Source organism: Schistocerca nitens, chromosome 6, assembly GCF_023898315.1.
Source record: "Schistocerca nitens isolate TAMUIC-IGC-003100 chromosome 6, iqSchNite1.1, whole genome shotgun sequence".
Lineage (NCBI taxonomy): Eukaryota > Metazoa > Arthropoda > Insecta > Orthoptera > Acrididae > Schistocerca > Schistocerca nitens.
This window is the reverse complement of record NC_064619.1, coordinates 528,119,681-528,144,818: the sequence shown is the minus strand read 5'-3', so window position 1 is coordinate 528,144,818 and position 25,138 is coordinate 528,119,681. Positions and strand designations below refer to the sequence as shown.

Here is a 25,138-nt window from a genome sequence, read left to right as displayed (position 1 = left end):
GTGTATATAGGATATTGAAAGGGCGATGAAAACCTAATAGTCATGGGAGACTGGAATACAGTTGTCGGGAAAGAAATAGAAGAAACGGTTACAGGAGAATACGGGCGTGGGACGAGGAATGAGAGAGGGGGAAGACTAATTGCGTTCTGCAATTAATTTCAGATCGTAAAAGCCAATATTCTGATCAAGAATCAGAAGAGGAGGATGTATACTTGGAAAAAGCCGGGTGGTACAGAAAAATTTCAGTTAGATTATATCGTGGTCAGAGCGAGATTCCGAAATCATTTGAGCGGACAGTGACGATGATTTCAAAACAGCCGTTCAGCAGTGGCACCCAAATTAGGTCTTAGGTTCTTATGAGACTGGAATTAGCAGTTGGCCGTTCGTTATGATGAGCACTACAGCGTTGGTGGAAATTGCGTTGAACAGCAGACAAATAAAGGTACATGCTTTTAAGTAATAACATTTTTTTAAATGCTGTTTTACTTGTTTCTATAAAACCAGCACCTTGTATTCGGCACATATTACCTACGACAAAAAATGACGGATATCAACACCAATGAATTATAAATGTAACATGAATGAATGAACTTCGCATAGCCGTGATATATTATTTCATCCTCTGAAAAATATAATATACGATGTTGTAGCAAGATGTGGACCGTTATGCTGGCACAGGCTAACTGTCTAAGTAGCTGCTGCTACTTTTTATGAGACAGACAAGGGTACCGCAGGAAATTCATGATCTTTCACATATATCGTTCAGAAGAATTGTCTTAATTGCTCTCGCCGTTTGCGTGAGGTCCCATTTAGTCCTCTGCTGTTTAGGACGCGCGGTAAGCTAACATAAGTTTCGCAGAGATGTGGATTCCAAGGCAGAAATGATAAGAAACAGTAACTGACAAAAGTCAACTGATTTCTCTTAGCACTTTTAACGAGTCATTTCGTCAATTACGGGTAGGGTAGGCAAATGGAAGAAATACCTTGGCAACCATTCCTACACTTGTTTGCGCTATTCGAACTTACTTTCCTTTTAACCGCTGAGCTGACAATATAACTAGCTCGTCTGTGTCAGAAAATCTTTGAAACTTCCTGGATTGTGAATAGTTAAACTGTGTTGATAAAATGAACATCCTTTCCGTCTAATGGCATCTCCATTTCCTACTGTTATATGGATGAGATTTTTTAAAATTACAATAGAAAATAAATGGCAAGTTTATTCGCACGAAACTTCGTTTTGGTATTGAATTACTTGGCCGAGTATAATATAGTTTCTTCTGTTACAGATACTATGATGAAAATCGTCAGAAACTTTGAAGTTCCCGATGAAACCTCTGATGATCAAAAGGTATATTTTTCATTTCTTAACGTTACACACAGAAAAAAAGTATCATGTTTTCGTGCATGAAACAATGTTTCGGGTGTAAGTGTTATGTGTTGTTTCATATATTCTTTTCTCTCTTGCAGTGCATGCTGCGCTGCGCTTTAATGACAAATCGATTGGTAAGTACTTAACAACTTGTGTCAAACACACATTTTTCGTCAAGATCACTTTTAGATATATGGTTCCATTTGGCATGTGATAAACGAGCGAGTGGAAGGGTGCATTGCTGTTAATGTTAGCAACATATACGAACGGAATGGGATACAAACCTCCTTCCCCCTACACTGATTTAGGTTTACGGTGAAAAAGCGTGGAACGTCTAAATTAACATAGTCTTATGGGAATTCGAATTTACGGCGACTGACAGATGGCATTCCTGTCGATCTGGTAGAAACTGTATAAGAACGTACTGAAGATGGGACACTAACGTGTTTACCTGCGTGATAATATAATGAAAAGATATTTTGATCAGTGGTAAATGAAACATGTCAGCCAATTCAAAAAATCTGAAGAAGACTATGACACTTCATGTAAATCATTAATGGCAGCTTGCAGCCATATTTATTCGTGCATACATGTCCGATGAAACATTGCATCGTAATTCGGAATAAATCAGGCACTGCAATATCGTATTTATCCGCCTACACCGGAGAAGCGATTTTCAAATAAAATGTCTCCTCTGTACGGCAATATATACACGGTGGTCCATTGATAGTGAACGGGCCAAATATCTCACAAAATAATCATCAAACGAAAAAACAACAAAGAACGAAACTCGTCTAGCTTGAAGGGGGAAACCAGATGGCGCTATGGTTGGCCCGCTAGATGGCGCTGCCATAGGTCAAACGGATATCAACTGCCTTTTTTAAAAAAAGGAACCCCCAATTTTTATTACATATTCGTGTAGAACGTAAAGAAATATGAATGCTTTAGTCGAACCACTTATTTCGCTTTGTGATAGATGGCGCTGTAATAGTCACAAACGTATAAGTATGTGGTATCACGTAACATTCCGCTAGTGCGGACGGTATTTTCTTCGTGATATATTACCTGTGTTAAAATGGACCGTTTACCAATTGCGTAAAAGGTCGATGTCGTATTGATGTATGGCTATTGTGATCAAAATTCCCAACGGGCGTGTGCTATATATGCTGCACGGTATCCTAGACGACATCATCCAAGTGTCCGGACCGTTCACCGGATAGTTACGTTATTTAAAGAAACAGGAAGAGTTCAGCCACATGTGAAACGTCAACCACGACCTGCAACAAATGATGCCCAAGTAGGTGTTTTAGCTGCTGTCGCGGCTAATCCGCACATCAGTAGCAGACAAATTGCGCGAGAATCGGAAATCTGAAAAACGTCGGTGTTGAGAATGCTACATCAACATCGATTGCACCCATACCATTATTTCTATGCACCAGGAATTGCATGGCGACGACTTTGAACGTCGTGTACAGTTCTGCCACTGGGCATAAGAGAAATTACGGGACGATGACAGATTATTTGCACGCGTTCTCTTTAGCGACGAAGCGTCATTTACCAACAGCGGTAACGTAAACCGGCATAATATGCACTATTGGGCAACGGAAAATCCAAGCTGGCTGCGACAAGTGGAATATCAGCTACCTTTGCGGGATAATGTATGGTGCGGCATTATGGGAGGAAGGATAATTGGCTCCATTTTATCAATGGCAATCTAAATGGTGCAATGTATACTGATTTCCTACGTAATGTTGTACTGATGTTACTACAAGATGTTTCACTGCATGGCAGAATGGCGATGTACTTCCAACAGGATTGATGTCCGACACATAGCTCGCGTGCGGTTGAAGCGGTGTTGAATAGCATATTTCATGACAGGTGGATTGGTCGTCGAAGCACCATACCATGGCCCTCACGTTCACCGGATCTGACGTCCCCGAATGTCTTTCTGTGCGGTAAGTTGAAGGATATTTGGTATCGTGATCCACCGACAGCCCCTGACAAAATGTGTCAGCGCATTGTCAATGCATGTGCGAACATTACGGAAGGCGAAATACTCGCTGTTGAGTGGAATGTCGTTACACGTGTTGCCAAATGCATTAAGGTTGACGGACATCATTTTGTGCATTTATTGCATTAATGTGGTATTTACAGGTAATCACGCTGTAACAGCATGCGTTCTCAGAAATGATATGTTCACAATCGAAATAAAATGTTCAAACGTACCTACGTTCTGTATTTTAATTTAAAAAACCTACCTGTTACCAACTGTTCGTCTAAAATTGTGAGCCATATGTTTGTGACTATTACAGAGCCATCTATCACAAAGCGAAAAAAGTGGTCCAACTAAAACATATTTCTTTATGTACTACACGAATACGTAATAAGAAATTGGGGTTCCTATTTAAGAAACGCAGTTGATATCCATTTGACCTATGGCAGCGCCATCTAGCGGACCAACCATAACGCAATCTGGTTCCCCCCTTCAAGCTAGACAAGTTTCGTACTTTGTAGTTTTTTCGTTTTACGCTTATTTCTTGAGATATTTGGCCCGGTCACGATCAATGGACGACCCTGTATAACGGATGTACGAGTACAGGTTATAGAGATACGGTTGACAGAGTATGGAAGTTTGTCTCTGGCTGTGAGTTGTGCTCGGTTAGCCAAATGGTAACGCGACCGCTCGCGATAAGCGGGAAATCCCGGTTAGAGTCCTAGCCCGGCAATAATTTTCAGTGTCGACATTCCAGTCTGCAGCTTATGGTCGTTCATACTCGCAACTGCGAATGCATTTAATGTATAAGCAACTATACGCTACGGGTTGCGTGTTGACGGAAATGACGGAAACATAACTAACGAAACGTTTATGAAACGAAGAGATCTATACAGTCCGCGGTGCTAGGCCTCTATGGTGGGTGGTGGAATGGGATAGTTGGAAATCAGGATACCAGTAGTCCACCACCACGCGCAGTGTAGCAGTGGAGCCGCGAGTTGTCTCCCGGCAGTGCAACGCGTTGTCTTACAAACATTATTGGTAAAACATTCGTTTAGCGTACAAGTACAATATCCGTTACGACGCCGAGAGAAGCAAACGCCTGCAGTATCTACACTGAGGTGACATAAATGGTCGGCCGCAGTGGCCGAGCGGTTCTAGGCGCTACAGTCTGGAGCCGCGCGACCGCTACGGTCGCAGGTTCGAATCCTGCCTCGTGATGACTGGGTGTCGTGTGATGTCCTTAGGTCAGTTAGGTTTAAGTAGTTCTAAGTTCTAGGGGACTGATGACCTCTGAAGTTAAGTCCCATAGTGCTCAGAGCCATTTTGACATAAATGGTGTGAAGGGCAGTGGATTGGCAGAACTGTCATTTGTACTCAGATGACTCATGTGAAAAGATTTCCAGCGTGATTACAGCCGCACGACGAGAATTAACGGACTTTGAACGCGGAATGGTTGTTGGAGCTAGACACATGGGACATTCCGTTTCGGAAATAGTTAGCGAATTCAATATTCCGAGAGTTATAGTGTCAATACTGTGCCGAGAAACCCAAATTTCAGACAACGCAGTGGCCGACGGCCTTAACGATCGAGATCAGTGGCATTTGCATAGATTTGTCAGTGATAACATAGAAGCAACACTGCGTGAAATAACCCCAGAAATCAGTGTCGAGCACACGGTGAACTTACACCCTTAGTATAGGGCAGTGAAGTTTGGCGTTCATGGCCTGTAGCAACAGACGACCGACGCAAGTGCCTTTGCTAAGAGCACGACATCGCCTGCAGCGCCACTCCTCTGACCTTGACCATATCGGTTGGTCTCTACACGACTGGAAAACCGTGGTCCGGTCCGATGGGTATCGATTCCAGCTGCTAAGAGCTGATTAGTAGGGTTCGAGTGTGGCACAAACCCCACGAAGCCATGGACCCAGGCTGTCAACAAGAAAGTGTGTAAGTTGCTGGTGGTTTCAAGGTGTGGGCTGTATTTACAAGGGTCTTCTGATCCATATGAACCGATCATTGTGCTGGAACTGGCTGTGTTCGGCTACTTGGAGACCATTTCCAGCCATTCATGGACTTCATTCCGCAACAACGACGGAATTTTTATGGATGACCATCTGTCATGTCTCCGGGCCACAGAACTTTGTGATAGGCTTGAAGAACATTCTGTACAATTCGAGCGAATGATTTGGCCACACAGCTCGCCCGACGCGGATACCATCCAATATTTATGGCACATAATCGAGAGGTCAGCTCGTGCACAAAATCCTGCACCGGCCACACTTTCGCTATAGAGGCAGCATGGCTCAGTATTTTTGCAAATGACTTTCAACGACTTGTTGAGTCCATGGCAAGTCGAGTTGCCGCACTACGCCGGAGAAAAGAATGTCCAACACGTTATTAGAAAGTATCCCATGACTTATTCTGGCTCAGTGTAAACCGTACACAGCCGCTGAAAGATGCTGTGGTCAGCTTGCGACTCATGATCACAGGCAGCCAGCAGTGTCGTTCAGCCGAGAAGGCGATGGCGCCAACGTCAAGACAAGATCGCCAACTCCAGCAGGAAGACGCCCCACAGCCGCGTCAAATAACATTGGACAAGGTGTGCCGTGGCGTGTACCCAGTGCAGAAGGGGATTGCACACGACAGCAGTGCCTGCCCACATAAGTAGAGGCAGCCAGCAAGGAGATGGCAGTTGAATGGCTGCACGGCCCTAGACTGCAGCTGTAGACCTTATAGTTTAAGAGACAACTAAAGCACGAGATGTGTGAGGAAAGCCAGCCGCTGTGACAAAGCGGTTCTGGGCGCTTCAGTCCCGAACCACGCGGTTGATACTGTCGCAGGTTCGAATCCTGCCTCGGTGTGATGTCCTTAGGTTAGTTAGGTTTACTTAATACTAAGTCTAGGGGACTGATGACCTCAGATGTGAAGTCCCATAGTGCTTGGAGCCATTTGAACCATTTGTGTGAGGAAAGTAATTAGAGTCTTTTTTTATCTACCAAAGTTTTTTTTTTTCAAACAATAATATTGTCCCTTCGAAGTCGGAGTCGTTGTTCTTGATAGCAGTGTTGAAACGCATCAACTGGTGGGGCCTTTCACATGTCGGTTACATTCCTTCGAATGTTCTCTCGAGTCCTAAAGTGACGTCTTTTTGAGACATTTTTCAATTTCAGGAGAAAAAGTCAAATCAGCTGAATGGGGGGGGGGGGGGGGGGGCGGCATGGAACAACAGGAATGCCTCTTGAAGTCGAGAATTCCGGGATGAAAGTGGTCGTGTGACATTGGACTTCGTCATGATAAATCATCCACTTGGCTGCAGTGCGCATTCTCTCATGGTTCATCCTTTTCCTGGGCCTTCCTAGGGCATCTTTAATATTTGACAGTATGTGCTGGAGGAACAATCTCACAAGAGTGAGAAGGTCTCCCTGAACGAGGTTCATTTTCAGTGTGTTCTCAGCCTTCCAAAAATGATTTCTGTCAGCGACAAACTTCTGCTCTTGATAAGGATTGTTTCACGTAGGCCTCTTTCAACTTTTCAAATGTCACACTCGCTGATTCCCTGACTTTAACACGAAACTTAATGGCATAACATTGCTCTAAATTCCGTTGTTTCGTTTTCGTAACACACAACAAAACCAGTATTCTAAAGCACAGCAATATTTTCGTTTCGTATACATTTTCTTCCCCTGTTGTGGTGTCTTCCATTGATTCGAAATTGTGACCTCGAAAAGTGAAACTGAAAGCACAGCAGTGGAAAGTAAAGCAACACATCCCACGATACACAAGAAACAGGTGGACCCAATATGGCCAAATGTGTCACGTGACTAAAACGAACAGCAGACGGTGGCAAGTGAAGGGATGGAGACGGCCACTTTTTCCCTGCGCAGAGCCTTAATTACTTGGGTGGACCACGTGATCAGCGAGCACGACGCACAATAAGTCGCGGGAGGTGGATCATCAGAAACGCAGATGACATTGAACTCATCGTCATTTCGATGGGGCACTGTCTTGCACAGTCAGATATATCGATCAGTATATCTATCTCTTGCTAAAGGTTGAACACATATCAAAAAGTTTCCTTTCATAAGTTCTGCAATGTATCTCGCCGTTTCTCTGCTTTTATTTTTAAATCCTCTAGAATGTGTCAAGAATTTATTTTCATAATCAACCGACTGCCTTGTTTTAACCTCGAGGTGGTTCTAATTTGTATGTTTCGTCACAGGTTCGAGATGGTGTGCTGGACACGAGGCAGATCCTGATGAACATTCGAGCGGACGCGTACTTTGCGGGCAGGATGGCCTCCGTCTACGGCCGGAACATCACCCTCGACATGGACCGGCTATCCAGCGACGTGGAAGCCTGTGTCACCTCTGGTTAGTGACACGTCTCAGCCTTCGGAGCACCTCTCTCTCAAACGAAGTTCGCTTTTTAAAAAATCATGTGTCTGTCATAGATGCTGCAGCTATTTTTTCCTATCTTGTGCTAATCTTATGACACCCTAGGTAGCTGCTGTATCCAACATCCTCCGTAATCAGTTTTTTTTTTTTTGCATATTCTAGGCTTTATCTGCCTCTTCTGTTTCACTTCTCTCCTGCTCCTTCCAGTGCCGTTTCGCAGCAGATGCGCCATTAACATCTCCCTTCTTATAGTAAAGATTCTCTATAGAGTCCTTTCCGCTCCCATTCTTTGCAGTATTTAGTCCTTTAAAACAGATCCTGCGCTACTGGCCGACGTGACTCATGAATACGCGTGCCACAGCTCACTATGCTAAATGTTGCCGAAAGCGTCAAACTTTCTCCACTGCAGGTTTAATTCGCCTGGCGCCACACTTGATCTCAGCGAAGTTGGTCAAACGTAGTTAAAACGAGATAGAGAAACTACATAAAGTGAGAATAGGCTACAGACACAACTGAATATATAGCTTGTTCCCAGAGGTCCTTGAGTTTCCAGCTGCATTAATAGAGTTAATTAATTAGAAGACACGAAAATGACGGGCAAAGGTGCATTATCGTAGTTAACCGTCAGTTAAGGGACTGGCAGACAACGTTCGGTCAATAAGAACAACACACAAAAGGAATCGTAGGAAAATGTGAATATGGAAAGTGAACACAAAAAAAGAGGGCGAGTAAGACAGATTCTGTCCACTGCTGTACATGGCAGTGGAAAGTCGAAGATTATCTTATCTGCGGCGTTCAGGCGTTGGTAATACGTATGCGGTAATTCCCAGATGTCAACGTAATTCCAGTGTGTCAATTCTCGGATCTTGAGAGCAATGAGATTGTGATGTTGTTACACAAGTCTTTATTGGAAGTTAATTCGTAATACATTTAATATCTGATTGCGGTTGAATCTGAAAGTCTTAGTAACTTCGCACACAGTTACTTTGAAAATAATAGTAATAATACATCAGTTACAGATAAACTGTAACGTACAGTTTCTGGCGTTCCAAGAAAATTTACATGAACATAATGACTAAGAGAAGTAAATGTAACAATGATGCAAAGGTTTGGAAAGTTAAAACATATAATTTCTGCGTTCCCAGTATAATCTGCATATCTTAGTTTCCTTTCTTGCTTCTGCATCAAAACCTGAGTATATTAGTGGATGATCTGAATCCCTAATATCGGTTTTTAGAATCGACATTCATTCATTGGGAGTACCATACTCCTGCCCTGTTCAGATGCTGGGATAGGCAATCATCTCCGGTTGTTAGCTGAAAGTTGACCACTATTTCTTCCTCGGTTCATTCCCGTATAGCTCCTAACAGTCTTGCATGTTTTCCCACATGCTTCCTTTTATTTATTGAGCCTCCTTGATTCAGAACTGTCTTGTGAATTAATTTCTTAAGTATGTCAGGCAGAATGGGATTTTTGTTACCTTGTTGATGTGTTCCTAGTTTGGCCAAGAGGTCAGCCGGTGGGCAATCTCGTTTCAGTCGATTGATAAATGAGAAGGTATCAACGGAAATACTATTTATTTCTGTCCGTCTTATTTCAGTTATGGGTGTTGTTTCTGTGGAGTGGTTTGTTGAGATAGCCTCAACGGCTGCTCTAGAATTAACCAGTACCACAACTACTGTGTTTATAAGTTAATTGCTAGATGGAGTGCACGAATTTCAGCGTCAAAGCTCCTCATGCGTTCCAAGAGAGGGGAGTTCTGAGAAAACAATTTTCTGTACACCTCGGCTCCAGTGTATCATAAATCTGTGATCCATTCGCATACGTTATAAGCCATTCTGATTATGCGTATTTTTGATTTAACACCGTTGTTTGCCGTTGCCTTTCATATCGTATCTGCAGTTTTCTTCTTAGTAATGTTCTCCATTGCCTATAGAGTATCCATGCCCCTTTAATGTAAAGGATTGTCAAGTTATTTGGCACTCTCTGTAGCTATATTTGTGTCTAGGTTGTTTAGTAGCGTTTCACATGCTCCTGTTGTTGATGTTTGTGTTTTTCAAGGAGCTACGAAAGCAGATTTCTGTCCAGTTTGCTTCGTGTGATTTCATTTTGATGAATGTACATACGACTTGCTTCTTTATTTTTGTTGGGTGTAGTTTTGACTGCTTCGTTATGTGGCTAAACGCTTGACCCTGGTTTCTCTCTAATGTGACTCTCATTTTTTATGCCGTAAAAACTCAAATTTATACTTCCAGATTTAATGACAGATTTAATTTATATATACTGAATGTTTTGTTTATGCTGTTCTGAGTGCATCCTCAATTTGGTACAGGTGGTCTCTTAAGGACTGGCATTTTTTTGAATTTTCTTTTCTTTAATAAAGTTTGTATGGTTGGTTGGTGAATTACCTAATACTGCACTTCAGCAGTTTTTGATCTGCCGATGATTATTTTACTATCGAAAGATCATTATTGCAGAATATCAAATGCCTTATTAATCGTTTTTCAAGTTTGCGCTTTTTGGTCAGTGGCCCATATCGCGATGTTGTATGCAAACGTCTCACATTTATATTTTCAGTGTTCTTGAGCGCTCCAGTCAGGCCATTTAATTAGATGTTAAATGGTTACAGCTTCTGACTTGTCCCTATGGTATTCCAGTTTTGTTTGGTTTTTACCTCGTTTGCAATTCATTCCATCGTGTTTTCTGCCAATTTTGAGTCAGGAATCTTTTTACTCTACCTAACTGAACACTGGGTCATCTCACCACTATATATTAAATGTTTTAAAAACTCAGGATAAAAGATTGTCTGGTTCCGTTTGTTTTCCTGGCCACAAAGCCTTTTATGTTTTCATTGCACCATGATTCATTATTGAATCAGTTCTCTCAGGCTAGGGAATGTGGGATTAAAAGTGCTACACAGCTTCAATGCATTTAAGAAATGGCGTTATAGAACCACAAAAACTGCTGTGATCAATAGTTATTAACAGACAAACCATTTTCAAGTCACAGATTAACATTACATTTTGCTTGTGGTATGACTTTGACTATGTAGGATGCTCTTCACTGGAATGGTACATCAGTTTGAGGGCTGACGATGAATACTTAAGGCAACAGACATGTGTGTATGTGGCAGATGCTACACATTATAGGTAACTATGTAACTGACTCTAGAAACCTTCTCTGAATTGATGTAGTGTTAATCTGACATTAAAATGATCTTTTGACCGAAACTACTTGTCTGCGAATAAACATTCATTGTAACAGATTTTCTTAATTTTTTGTATTATTATGTCTGTAGCTGTTCCCTTCCTGAAAATGTTAAAGCTGTGTCTAGTGTTAGACTTTGCGATTTTGAGTTCAGCGCGGTGTACTGTTTCTTCTGTTTCTACTTCTGTAGTGAACTGAAGGTTGTGGTGTAAGTCATTTACCTGCCTGTATATACTGATTATATATTCTTGTGGTTTCTCTTTGAGGCATATGGAAGTGTCTACATATCTGTTTGTATTATTTCTTCAAAAATTTCGGTTTCAACGTGATTCATTAGGATATCTGCTAGTGTGTATGAGATTGAGCTGCTCAGTGGGAGCTCTTCCATTTGTATTATCATCATCATCATCATTTAAGACTGATTATGTCTTTCAGCGTTCAGTCTGGAGCATAGCCCCGTTATGAAATTCCTCCATGATCCCCTATTCAGCGCTAAAATTGGTGCCTCTTCTGATGTTAAACCTATTACTTCAAAATCATTCTTAACCGAATCCAGGTACCTTCTCCTTGGTCTGCCCCGACTCCTCCTACCCTCTACTGCTGAACCCATGAGTCTCTTGGGTAACTTTGCTTCTCCCATGCGTGTAACATGACCCCACCATCTAAGCCTGTTCGCCCTGACTGCTACATCTATAGAGTTCATTCCCAGTTTTTCTTTGATTTCCTCATTGTGGACACCGTCCTGCCATTGTTCCCATCTACTAGTACCTGCAATCATCCTAGCTACTTTCATATCCGTAACCTCAACCTTGTTGATAAGGTAACCTGAATCCACCCAGCTTTCGCTCCCATACAACAAAGTTGGTCGAAAGATTGAACGGTGCACAGATAACTTAGTCTTGGTACTGACTTCCTTCTTGCAGAAGAGAGTAGATCGCAGCTGAGCGCTCACTGCATTAGCTTTGCTACGCCTCGCTTCCAGTTCTTTCAATATGTTGCCATCCTATGAGAATATGCATCCTAAGTACTTGAAACCGTCCACCTGTTCTAACTGTGTTCCTCCTATTTGGCACTCAATCCGTTTATATTTCTTTCCCACTGACATTACTTTCGTTTTGGAGGTGCTAATCTTCATACCATAGTCCTTACATTTCTGATCTAGCTCTGAAATATTACTTTGCAAACTTTCAATCGAATGTGCCATCACAACTAAGTCATCCGCATATACAAGACTGCTTATTTTGTGTTCACATATCTTAATCTCACCCAGCCAGTCTATTGTTTTCAACATATGATCCATAAATAATATGAACAACAGTGGAGACAGGTCGCAGCCTTGTCTTACCCCTGAAACTACTCTGAACCATGAACTCAATTTACCGTCAACTCTAACTGTTGCCTGACTATCCATCTAAAGACCTTTAATTGCTTGCAGAAGTTTGCCTCCTTATTCCATAATCTCGTAGAACAGACAATAACTTCCTCCTAGGAACCCGGTCATATGCCTTTTCTAGACCTATAAAGCATAGATACAATTCCCTGTTCCATTCATAACACTTCTCCATTATTTGCCGTAAGCTAAAGATCTGGTCCTGACAACCACTAAGAGGCCTAAACCCACACTGATTTTCATCCAATTGGTCTTCAGCTAATACTCACACTTTCCTTTCAACAATACCTGAGAAGATTTTACCCACAACGCTGATTAAAGAGATACCTCTGTAGTTGTTACAATCTTTTCTGTTTCCATGTTTAAAGATTGGTGTGATTACTGCTTTTGTCCAGTCTGATGGAACCTGTCCCGACTCCCAGGCCATTTCAATTATCCTGTGTAGCCATTTAAGACCTGACATTCCACTGTATTTGATGAGTTCCGACTTAATTTCATCCACCCCAGCTGCTTTATTGCACTGCAATCTATTGACCATTTTCTCCACTTCCTCAAATGTGATTCTATTTCCGTCATCATTCCTATCCCATTGTACCTCGAAATCTGAAACATTACTGATCGTATTTTCACCTACATTGAGCAACTCTTCAAAATATTCCCTCCATCTGCCCAAGGCATCCACAGGATTCACCAGCAGTTTTCCTGACCTGTCCAAAATACTTGTCATTTCCTTCTTACCTCCCTTTCGAAGATTGCTAATTACACTCCAGAATGGTTTTCTAGCAGTTTGACCCATAGTCTCCAACCTGTTTCCAAAGTCTTCCCAAGATTTCTTCTTGGATGCTGCAATTATCTGTTTGGCTTTGTTTCTTTCTTCAACATAACTTTCTCTGTCTACCTGAGTTCTAGTATGTAGCCATTTTTGATATGCCTTCTTTTTCCTTTTACAGGCTGCCTTGACTGTGTCATTCCACCAAGCTGTTTGCTTCTTCCTACTTTTACACACTACTGTTCCAAGATATTCTTTAGCCACTTCTAGTACTGTGTCCCTGTACCTTGCCCATTCCTTTTCCAATGACTGTAATTGACTAAATTCAACTAACTGGTACCTTTCTGAGATCGCTGTTATGTACTTGTGCCTGATTTCCTTATCCTGAAGTTTCTCCACTCTTATCCTCCTACATATGGACCTTACCCCCTGCACTTTCGGCCTCACAATCCCAATTTCACTGCAGATTAAATAATGATCAGTGTCATCAAAGAATCTTCCATTTGTAAACATAATGAATTTTTAAACTGTCACTCGTTTTGCCCAGTGATTATTTTTATGATTTGTATCAGTTCTTCCATGGAGATTTTTGGAATTTCTGGGTTCCTTGTCTTTTCTTTTATGATGTTAGTTGTGTCACCAGGTAGGATTGAAGCGTTTGTGCCTTTCACACCGAAAGTTAACAGTTTTGAAGTAGATAGGCTGCGTATATGTTTTATTTTTTGTATTAATTCTACTGAATTTTTGTACTTCTGTTGTACCCCAATTTGGATGTTGAGTTAAGTATTTGTGTCCAAACTTTGCAGTATGATATGTGGGAGCACTCTTGAAGGTGATAACTGGTCTCATCAAGGTATCGTATTCATGTATTCTGTGCTGGATTCTGAATATTAGTGTTTCTGGACTGTTTTTTTACTAAAAATAAATAAAAGAATAAAAGATATTTCAAATACACACACACACACACACACACACACACCATAACTGAGGTAGCAACAGGGGAAATGTATGCAAATATTAACAAAATTTCTTTTTGGGTAGAATTGAAACAAATGAGCCCTCGGTCACAATTATTTAAGTCTTATTGACCAGGTTTCAGCACTTCTAAGAGTGCCTTCATCAGAATTAAAGAATTAAAATGGTCTATAACATAGTTACAAATTTATTGGAAAAGACATTTTTATATAAAAAGTGTAAGTACTGACTAACAATAAAAGACAGAGGCAGTACTTGCATGTCACTTATAGAATAATTAACAGACCAGAAGTGCTTTTGTCAGAAAATATTTAAAGAAACCTGTGGCTGCAAAGGTACGAGCAGCCCACAGTGACTCGCTTTCACGCTTTCCTTTTTATAAATTTTGTGACTAAAGCCCTTCTGGCCTGTTAATTATTCTATATGTGACATTTAAGTACTGCCTCTGTCTTTTATTGTTAGTCACTACTTACACTTTTTATATAAAAATGTCTTTTCCTATAAATTTGTAACTATGTTATAGGCCATTTTAATTGTTTAATTCTGATGAAGGCACTCTTAGAAGTGTTGAAACCTGGTCAATAAGACTTAAGTAATTTTTACCGAGGCCTCATTTGTTTCAATTCTAGTTCAGAAACTGTCACTGAACCAAGAAGCCATGTTTTAAATCTTTTTAGGTACTTTAGTGGCAAACTATTGATTTCAAACGTCTATATTCATCAAATTATTGGTATACCAACTTAACCTGTTAATATGATCGGTTGCAGTTGCGATAGCTGTAACTTTCAAGTAATTCAAGGCATAATTTTGTGAATCAAATTCAACTGTCGAAACTGCACCTCCCTTATTCTGTGGGGGTCGTTTACAATGGAGTCCCCAGCACTACTGTTGCCTCCCCCCCCCCCACCTCCCTCCCACCCCGCTACGATACTGTCTACAAAGGTGTGGGCCATGTTACTTTGCGTGCACTCCGCCCACCAGTAGTCAACACTGTGGAGCTTCTTCAAAATATCAGCAGATCTCTCACAGGAGTAGTTGGCACCAGTTTGTTATTCTCTTAATTGAACAATATATATACATTATACAGTAATCATTAAGTATATCATGTCGTTGTTAGTTCCAATGAGTCGTTTTATAAATTCATACACCTTTATATTTCTACAATTTAATACTTATGTTTCAGACACCTTTCACCTTTTCTGTTAAAGACGTCTACAGCGGACCATTTTACTTACACGTCTGTCCTGCCAAAATTACCTTTCCTCTCATCTGGTCATTGGTTGGAGAGTGCATAGCATTTACGCAAATTTAGCACATATTCGTAGAGAGAGAGCTTTGAGTTTTCGTATTTTCGTACTTCGCTTTTCGTAACCTAAATGGTGTGAAACATTACACTGCTTATCTGGCAAGAACTTTAGATTCATACTACAAGAACTGTGAAAATTTTTGTCGCAGCGCTGTTTGTGTGGGGTGACTAGTTGGAAATGTTTGTGGGGAGAGTGAGGAGGTCGAACTATTTCCAGAATACGTCATACATCTAAGGGTAACCTTGTCGCTATTTTTCGTTAGTTTCTGTTCCAGCATATCCCAGACGCAAATATGAAGGCGTAGTGTGCGTACGTTATCTCTGGGTGTGTGTAAAAGACTGAAGTCCTTGACTTGGTTGACATATGTTTCATATAAAATCCTCGTCTCAGTAAGAACTTTCTCTTGTGTTCACGTTTCAACTTTGCGTGTGGAATCTTAGACGTCTTACTGCGCATTTGATGTAGCTTACTACCCAGGATGCTACAGACCTATGTAAAAGGCAGTATGATCCCTGCCCTTTTTCACTCTGTTTGTGTAAATCTCAGCACAAATGACTCTTTCAGAAGATCACTGGCTTGCTTTGAAATATCCTGTTATGAATTCTTCAATACTGATGTCTCAAAGTCATAAATCAGCATAAGGGGAACACAACGACACTAAACCATTTTTTCAGATTTCGTACTTTTATACGAAGGCAGGATCATTAGCTATGCATCAAAGTGAACATCCTAACTCGTGTGCTGGACATAATATACAATATAGGACGCAGCACGCATGTACAACAACAAAAAATTGACGATACACAAACTAAAATTTTCGGAAAGGAAAATCTTTATGACTGTTATGTCCGTCAGCAGTTATGATTTCAAATGTTCCTTAAAACTAATGTTCATTTCTGTTGCAGAAGAGAATCCTGACTGTGATACAGTCTACAACCAGTTCAAGTGCGTCTCTGATTTAATTTCCAACGTAAGTAACAAGCTTCTATTTAGCATTTTAATTTTGTTGTTTTTTATATAGCTGGTGTTTAATTACTCTCGTTGCATCTGTTCTACACATGAAATACTGCAGAATACGAAGGGCGTTTAATATCTATGCGACAAATTTTTTTCTGAAAGCAGATTAGTTTTATTCAGGATTCCAACACACCATGTGATTCTCCACTCTTTTGGCTACAAATCAATATTTTTTAATATAATCTACGTTCAATGCACCCTTACTGGGAAGGTCAGTATACCCGCATGTAACCACCACTCTACTGGCCGACGTCAGAGCCAACGACTTGGTACATCAATAACTTCTCAATCATTTTCGTACTGCTTCTCGAGAAGTGCATTCTTCCTGGACCAAACAGATGGAAGTCGGAAGGTGCGAAATCGGAGCTCTAGAGTGGTTAAGGAAGAACAGTCCAATGAAGTCTTGTGAGTTCCTCTCGGATGCGCAGATTTGTGTGAGGCCTTGCGTTGCCACGGGGAAGGTGGAGTTCGTTTGCATCTATGTGACGACGAACACGCTGAAGCCGTTTCTTCAGTTTCCTGAGGATAGCACAATACACTTCAGAGTTGATCGATGCAACACCTTGGACGACATCAAACAGAATAATCCATATAGAGGCCCAGAAGACCGCCACCATGACTGTGTCAGCCACTCCATGGGTTGCCATTTGGTTTACGATCACACTGATGAACCCAAGTTTCACCGCCTGTGCTGATGTTAGACAAAAAATTGTCAAGATCACACGCAAGCAGCCCCGTATAGATTGTCATTCGTCGCTCTTTATGTCTCCTGTTAGGCTGCGAGAAACCCAGCATTCACACACATTTGAGTAACTCAACTGGTGGACGAGTGTGTCAGCACTTTCAACAGAGATATTCAGTTGAGCAGCGAGATGTTTGATTGTGACCTGTCGATCACCTCGAAAGAGAGTGGCCGCACGTTCGAACATAGCGGGAATCACAGCTATGTGTGGCCTGCCGGCACGCGGGAGATCGGATAGCTCTGCTCGACCTCGTTACAATGATGACAGACACCTCGCCCAATGACTCACCGTGCTTTTGTTCACTACCAGGTCTCCGTAGACATTCTGCAAGCGCCTGTGAATATCTGTGATGCTCTGATTTTCCCCCCAAAAGAAACTCAATGACAGCTCTCTGCTTGAAACGCTCCTCCGTTACCGATGCCATTTTGAAGGCTACGTATAGCGCCACCACCTATCGAAACTTCATGAAAGTATAGGGGCTGAAGCGGGAAAATTTCACGATGAACTACAACAAATTCTGCATTTTTTTTTTCAACCGAAACTGGCCAAGAACAAAATGTGTAGCATTACTTATTAAATGCTCTTTGTATGTTAACTCATAAAAATTTTTGTTGGCGAGCATAGACTACAAAAATGTCATTTTGCACACTTGCATTGAAAACAATTTTTAAATATTTTAATGTCCGGATTCCATTGCTCACATAGTGCTGGTGGAATTATTAATGATTTGGTTTGCGTCAGGTCCAGCAGTAGTTGGGTAAACAATGTTTGTGAAAAATGCGACATAAGGTTAGATTCGTGTAATATTATTAGGCCACTGACGGCACTGTTTGGTTTCCTGTGTGGTGTAATACCACTCCATCCGAGGCATACTTGGACTTCAAGTGACCACGAATTATGACGTCGATATGGGTTGACAGAGAAGTCATCCCCAGAGCTATGATGGTCTACACAATGTGTTTTCGAGTGCTGGCACACCACTGGACTAAGGCTGCATGTAAAAGTGCCACTAAGCGCACAACCGTTTGCATACCTCTTATGTACCACGAACTATGTGCGAAAGTCTGTTGCCAGAAGTACTCCTGACATCAGACTACAACCACTTCCGCTTAAGATGTGTGACGTACGCTCTACAATGAGCAACTACTTCTCGCTGTCCATGCATTCGAAAAACAGGAACGTGTAACGGTCCCCAGCACTCCAACACCTGGATTGCCAAAGTCTCCGACGGCTGTGTGCGAGGATGAGGAGCAGACTTCTCATCGTCGCACAGAGATGGCACTGATATCGATCAAATTTTGTTTGTGTTACATTGGAACATGTTACATAATTACGCAAGGCAAGTATCGCCCCATTGTGTGCGTCAGTTTAGTCTTTGCTACTTTTCGTTTACGAATATTCTGTTCAAAAGGGTCAAGTGGAATGCAGTGGCATCATAAAGTTCTTTGTTCGGGAAAGTTTATCACTAAAAAATACATTTGTTGAGACTAAGGATCGTCTCAAGTGTACATAAAGATGTAGAATGTTAATAACGTTCGTTTCATTTAAAAAGCTTTAAGAGTTATCACATTAAAAACTCGGAGGAATTACTTTCCAGCATGCCCTCATATTACGACTTGTTTTCAAAAAGTATACGTCACATTTGAACCGTATTTTTCCACATATATTGAAGTAACGTTTTCAATTATGGCACATTTTATTCTTTGAGGACTCTACTGTCCACTTCTTGTATTTGTTTTTCCCATGCTTTGCTGCAAATCTCAGGATGGTCAACGCTGACTGAGACCGGTAGTGTGAGGACCAAAACGGTTTTTGACCGCATACGGAAATAAAAGAAATTTATTCGGCACTTTCTGGAGCGCTGTGTTACTCATGACTACAACGCAGCTTATGAGAGTATAAAATTCACTGCTCCACTCCTTCAAAGTTACGCATGAGTGTGCTTCACTTTTGAGACGACACTGGACAGAAAAATCCCCAGGATTGAGGTCAAGATACAGGGCCTGTTCGGCCTATCGACCTGGGACCATTTTGATGCTTTACATGTCGTCTTACGTCAGTTGCAAGACATATCGTTGCCCCATCTTGCATATACTGGATGCATTTTCTACATAAGCTGCGAAGATGCAGTAATAGCAAGAGTGACTCATAAACACATATTGTCACTTAACCATTTCGTTTTTAATAATTGTAAAATTTAACTTTATTAGTGTTCTTAATTTCTTATATTGACTTATACACTTGACTTATACATCTTATACACCTTACAAGCCGAGAATAGTTTTTACGTATTGTACGTTTTCATTTCATTGCATTTGTAAAATTTTATAATTGACGAATACATGCAGGCCTACAGAAGCGACAGCTTACGAACTTACGACAAACATAGTTCGTTATGAATAGGATGACTCTTCTGACAAAGTGCCTTATTTTACCCCATTATTTAAGTATGTGCCACGATGATATGCTGATTTTGTGTGTATTTTTTTGACGATGCCACTATGGCTCCATTATATTACATGTTTTAAAACAGGTATACATGGTCACATTAAAGCACATTTTGCTACATGCATCAAAGTAATACTTTTCACTGTGGCATATTTAATTTTTTTTAAGACGTAGGCTGTCCACTGTTTATATTTGGGTTTTACGTATTTTGGTAAAGATCTCAAGATGGATATCTCTGACCGAAGCCGGTACCTAAGGACCAAAACGTTCTGTGATCATAGACTGAAATAAAAGAAAATTATTCTGGATTGTATAGTCTTGTCTAGGTTTACGAGATGACCTGACAGTGTATGAAAGAAATGATAACTCAGTGGAGGGATAAATTACAGTACTGCATCCAAATGCGAAGATGACACGTGGAGCGCTTCCTACAGCAGGTCCGAGTTTATAGTAATGTGCCGAAGTAGTATTTTGTTTCCTGTAAAGGTAGACAGCCATGATTAAAACTTAAGGTCAGTTGGATGGGAACCTGATCGAAATGTTTACTTTACACATAATTTGCATTAATAGAGATATCAAGTAGCGACAATAAGTATTTTGACAATCACATTTTCACGAGAATAACAACTGATTCAAAGGAAAATCTTTGTAACTGTTATGTCACTTGATTTAAAGCGCTAACTGCGCTGATGTAACAAAACATAGAAAATTGTGTTTCGTAACTGGCAATATCACTGGTAGATTTACAAAACTGCTGTAGTTTGACAAAAGTTATGTTACAGCTTAATAGACTTGTTGAACTCAAATCAGTGTACATAGCCATTGTTATCAGGCTGCATAAACTTTCGCCATAATTACAGCCGCACAGCGTAATGCTATGGAGTCAATGAAAGCAGCCAAACAATGCAGGGGGATTTTTTGCCATTCTTTAACCTCAGATTACAATAATTGGTCGCGGCTGGAGAATTTTCGTTGCCTTAGCGTTCGACCGAGTTCCTCCCACACATGTCCAATCTGACTGTGATCTGGGCTAGGGCTTACTCGCATCCTTTTCAAAAAGTCTTTGACATTAGCAAAAGGTGCTTAGTATAATGGTTGTGCCGAAATTCGCATCATGTCCTGTTTTATCTTTGGCATGGGACAACATCAACGTTTCCAAGATTTCACAATATTTGAAACGATCCATAATGCCTTCAGTAGGCACCAGAAAGACGACACCTGAATGGGAGAAGCATCCCTACACCACGGCGTTCCCATCACCATAATTAACAATGGGTACTGGGTACTGGACAGCGTTTCCTGCGTCGAATGATCTTCGAACGTATCGAGTCCGGTCGGAAGAACACGAATCAAACTTACTTTCATCTCACGTGCAACCACTGTCGATGTGTGCAGTGTTAAAAATACAGGAGGACGGTGTGCTTTATCTTCAATCAGAAAGATTCCCAACAAACAGTAAGAAAACGATTTTTGTTAAACATGAAGAAATACTCAAATCTTCTTCTTGTGAAATGTGCAGCACAGATAGACCTTTCATATTATTACAAGTCCTCTAAAATATTAACGTCCTATCACTGTGCCTCTGAATGATGCCAACGTAGAGTCCAGAGCTGGCCTACGATGCCTACAGAGCCTAAGTCTTGAAGACTGTGGCGAAAAACTGCAGCTTGCAGACTCGGCGGTAAATGGAGACCGTACACGACTCGGCACACTAAGAGAATTGTGCTCCGTAGCTCAGTGCTCCTGTATTTAACGAGGCATCGACGAGTCGCTATCCACATATGTGATGCCCATGGGTTGGCAACTGCGGCCCCTGACGGACCTCAGCATAGTTCGTGCTACCAACACATACAGCGGCTGCGCTACGATTGTTTCGAGCATCGATTCTGGTGCGGTATTCTCTAGAGGCGTGAGTACCGTCACCACATCCAGTCATTACGCGCTCTGGAAAACTCGAGCCAAGTTTTCTTGTTATTTGCTAATATTAATGACTTTGTGCTTGGGCGCCGGCCATGATGATTAGACTATCCGAGGATTTGTTTTACGGTACTGTTCGCTATTTCCCCTTTGCCTATTTTACGCAGCTCTCTGTTTATATCAAGCAGACTTCTTTGAGACACCCTTTGACATCCTCCTTATGAGATTCTTCGTCCGGAGTGTGACTGTGCTGGGCCTACCCAGTCTTATTTGTGGTACCTGTTAACCGCTTAACCTCATTCGAGACACTCACAATTTGTCTGGCCAAACCAAAATCCCGAGCACCATCTGCCTGAGACTTGCATCGCTGTAGGGGATCGATTACCGCAGTTTTGAGGTCTACTTAATTCTCTTTGACCTTCGGCAAATTGTGAATTCGAAGAAACAAAACAAAAACTAATGTAAACCGAAGGTATTCGACGTAATACTGGCGTAGGCATTCGTTTTCCGACAATAAATCAGTGTCAAAAATTCCTTTTGACCGACCACAAGAACACTGTCACTGTTTTACTTACCACCACTGCACTGAATCCTAACGGATCTGTTTATATGCATGTGTGCTGCTGTACAGTGAGCCAAGACGGACCAGCTGGGCAGGGAAGCGGACGACGCACGCGAAAATGTATTTGTCAAAATACTTGTTGTCGCTACTGTAGATAAAAATACGTGATTGAAAGCTGGAAGGCGGCAGCCACCGCTGTCACTATGCAGACGTTGGGAGGTTTTTGCTTTCGGTCGCAGGGTAACATGGCGAGCTACGCAAGCTTCGTGGAGGTGGAGGGGTCGGAGCCCGGCGACTGGATGCGACGGCGGCAGATGCTGACGAGCCGCCCCCACGGTCCCCCAGGCCCCATGGGGGGCCACTGGGGGCCACCGCCCCCACACCACCGCGGAGGACCCCGCGGGGGCGGCAGGCCGCCTCCGCCACCCCCAGAGTCCGACGAGAACGACGTCGAAGAACTCGAGTAGTAGCAGCTACCTCATCAAAGAAACAGCAGACAAGATTATTTTTACAGTTCTTAAAACCAATAGTAATTCACTAAAACTTGTACAGCTCCAGTATACAAGAAATATATTTGCCCAAAAACGATACCTAATGTTTCATTTGTAAGTCGATGTGTTCCTTTTTATCTGTTTGTATGCAAATAGAGTGAGGTGACAAAAGTCATGAGATATCTCCCAGTATCGTGTCGGACCTCCTTTTGTCCGGCGTAGTGCGGCAACACGACGTGGCATGGATTCAAGAAATCGTTGGAAGTCCCCTGCATATTGAGGCATGCTGCCTTTATAGTTGTTCGTAACTAACAAGGGAACCTCCCCATCGCACCCCCCTCAGATTTAGTTATAAGTTGGCTCAGTGGATAGGCCTTGAAAAACTGAACACAGAGCAATCGAGAAAACAGGAAGAAGTTGTGTGGAACTATGAAAAAAATAAGCAAAATATACAAACTGAGTAGTCCATGCGAAGATACGCAATATCAAGGATGCCCTAAGACCAGAAGCGCCGTGGTCCCGTGGTTATCGTGAGCAGCTGCGGAATAAGAGGTCCTTGGTTCAAGTCTTCCTCCTAGCGTAAAATTTAATTTTTTATTTTCAGACAATTATCAAAGTTCAGGCACTCACACATAATCAAATTCGCTCTCCAAAATTCCAGGACATGTACAGATTTGCTTGGACATATGCAGGATCTGACGGTCTACACACGGAAAAATTTGAAAACCTTAAAAACATGTTTTGACAGAGCACAGGGAAAATTGTGCGACTGTGAAACTGTTGGATTCATTTGTTGCAGTTTATGTGACAAACTCTTATGTTTTCATCACTTTTTTGGGAATAATTCTCACTTCCACAAGAAAACCTAAATCGGGCAAAGTAGAAGAATCTTTTCACCCATTCGCCAAGTGTACAAGTTAGGTGGGTCGACAACATATTCCTGTCATGTGACGTACATGCCCTCACCAGTGTCGTATAGAATATATCAGACGTGTTTTCCTGTGGAGGAATCGGTTGACCTATGACTTTGCGATCAAATGTTTTCGGTTCCCATTAGAGAGGCACGTCCTTTCGTCTACTAATCGCACGGTTTTGCGGTGCGGTCGCAAAACACAGACACTGAACTTATTACAGTGAACAGAGACGTCAATGAACGAACGGACAGATCATAACTTTGCGAAAATACAGAAAGTAAACTCTTCACTCGAGGGTAGACTTGAACCAAGGACCTCTAGTTCCGCAGCTGCTCACGCTACCCACGGGACCACGCCGCTCCTGCGCTAACACTCTCCTTGAAGTTGCCTATGTTGTATATGGACTACTCAGTTTGTATACTTTGCTTATTTTTTCCATAGTTCCACACAACTTCTTCCTGTTTTCTCGATTGATCTGTGTTCAGTTTTTCAAGGCCTATCCACTGTGCCAACTTATAACTAAATCTGAGGGGGGTGCGATGGGGAGGTTCCCTTGTAAGAAAGTGTTGCCAGTTCAGGACTTCCTGTACGAACTAACCTCTCGATTATGTCCCTTAAATGTTTGTTCGGATCATGTCGGGAGACTGGCTGGCCAAATCATTTGGTCGAATTGCCAGAATGTTCTTCAAACCAGTCACGAATAATTGTGACCCGTTGACATGACTGTCATCCATAAAAATTCCAACGTTGTTTGGAAACATGAAGTCTATGACTGGCAGCAGATGGTCTCCACCTAGCCTAAAAAACCATTTCTAGTCAGTTGCTCAGTCCATTCCATGCAAACACAGTCCACAGCATTACGGAACCACCAACAGCTTTCATGACCTGGGTCTGTGGTTTCGTGGTCCAGCCGATATGGTCAAGAGCCCAGGAGAGGCGCTAAAGGCCATGGACAGTCGCGTCGGTCGTCTGCTGTTATGTCCCCATTAACGTCAAATTTAAACACTGTCTTAACGGATACGCTCTCGTACATCCCACGTTGGTTTTCGCGGGTATTTCACTCAGTGTTGCTTGTCTGTTAGCACTGACAACTCTATGCAAACGCCATTGCTCTGGATCGTTAAGTAAAAGACGTCGGCCACTGCGTTGTCCGTGGTGAGAGTTAATACTTGAGATTTGGTATTCTCGGCACACTCTTCACACAGTGGATCTTGGAATATTGAATTCTCTAACGAATTACAAGGTGAAATGATCTGTTTGTCTAGCTCCAACTACCATTCCCACGTTCGGAATCTGCTAGTTCGCGTCGTGCGACCGTGATCACGTCGTAAACTTTGTCATATGAATCACCTGAATATGAATGACAGCTCCACCAATACGATACCGTTTTATATTTCGTGTACGTAATACTTCCAGCATCGGTATATGTGCATGTCGCTATCGCATGACTTTTGTCACCTCAGTGTAAGTTTTTGCTAGGAGTGAAATTTAACCAAAACATTGGTGTAAGACATTGCCACTGACGTGATATACCTGGTTTGCTGGAAAAAATTTTGTATCGTTCCGTAGGCTCCTCCCAGTTCTTCCTTATCGACACGTACCTGTTGTACAGCTTCGGACAAGTGTGTCAGACCAACC

General features: G+C 41.9%; 1 protein-coding gene across 1 annotated transcript in view; it reads left to right on the top strand.

The window, feature by feature from the left end:
- The window catches only part of LOC126262564 (uncharacterized), a 35,115-nt gene extending 12,432 nt beyond the window's left edge, over positions 1–22,683 (top strand). The window contains exons 3-7 of the mRNA XM_049959264.1: positions 1,287–1,348; positions 1,468–1,503; positions 7,586–7,736; positions 16,314–16,378; positions 22,335–22,683. Of these exons, the coding sequence (XP_049815221.1) occupies positions 1,287–1,348; positions 1,468–1,503; positions 7,586–7,736; positions 16,314–16,378; positions 22,335–22,562 (542 nt within the window). The 3' untranslated portion in view covers positions 22,563–22,683. The remainder of the gene's footprint in view (positions 1–1,286; positions 1,349–1,467; positions 1,504–7,585; positions 7,737–16,313; positions 16,379–22,334) is intronic.
- The last annotated feature ends 2,455 nt before the right edge of the window (positions 22,684–25,138 follow it).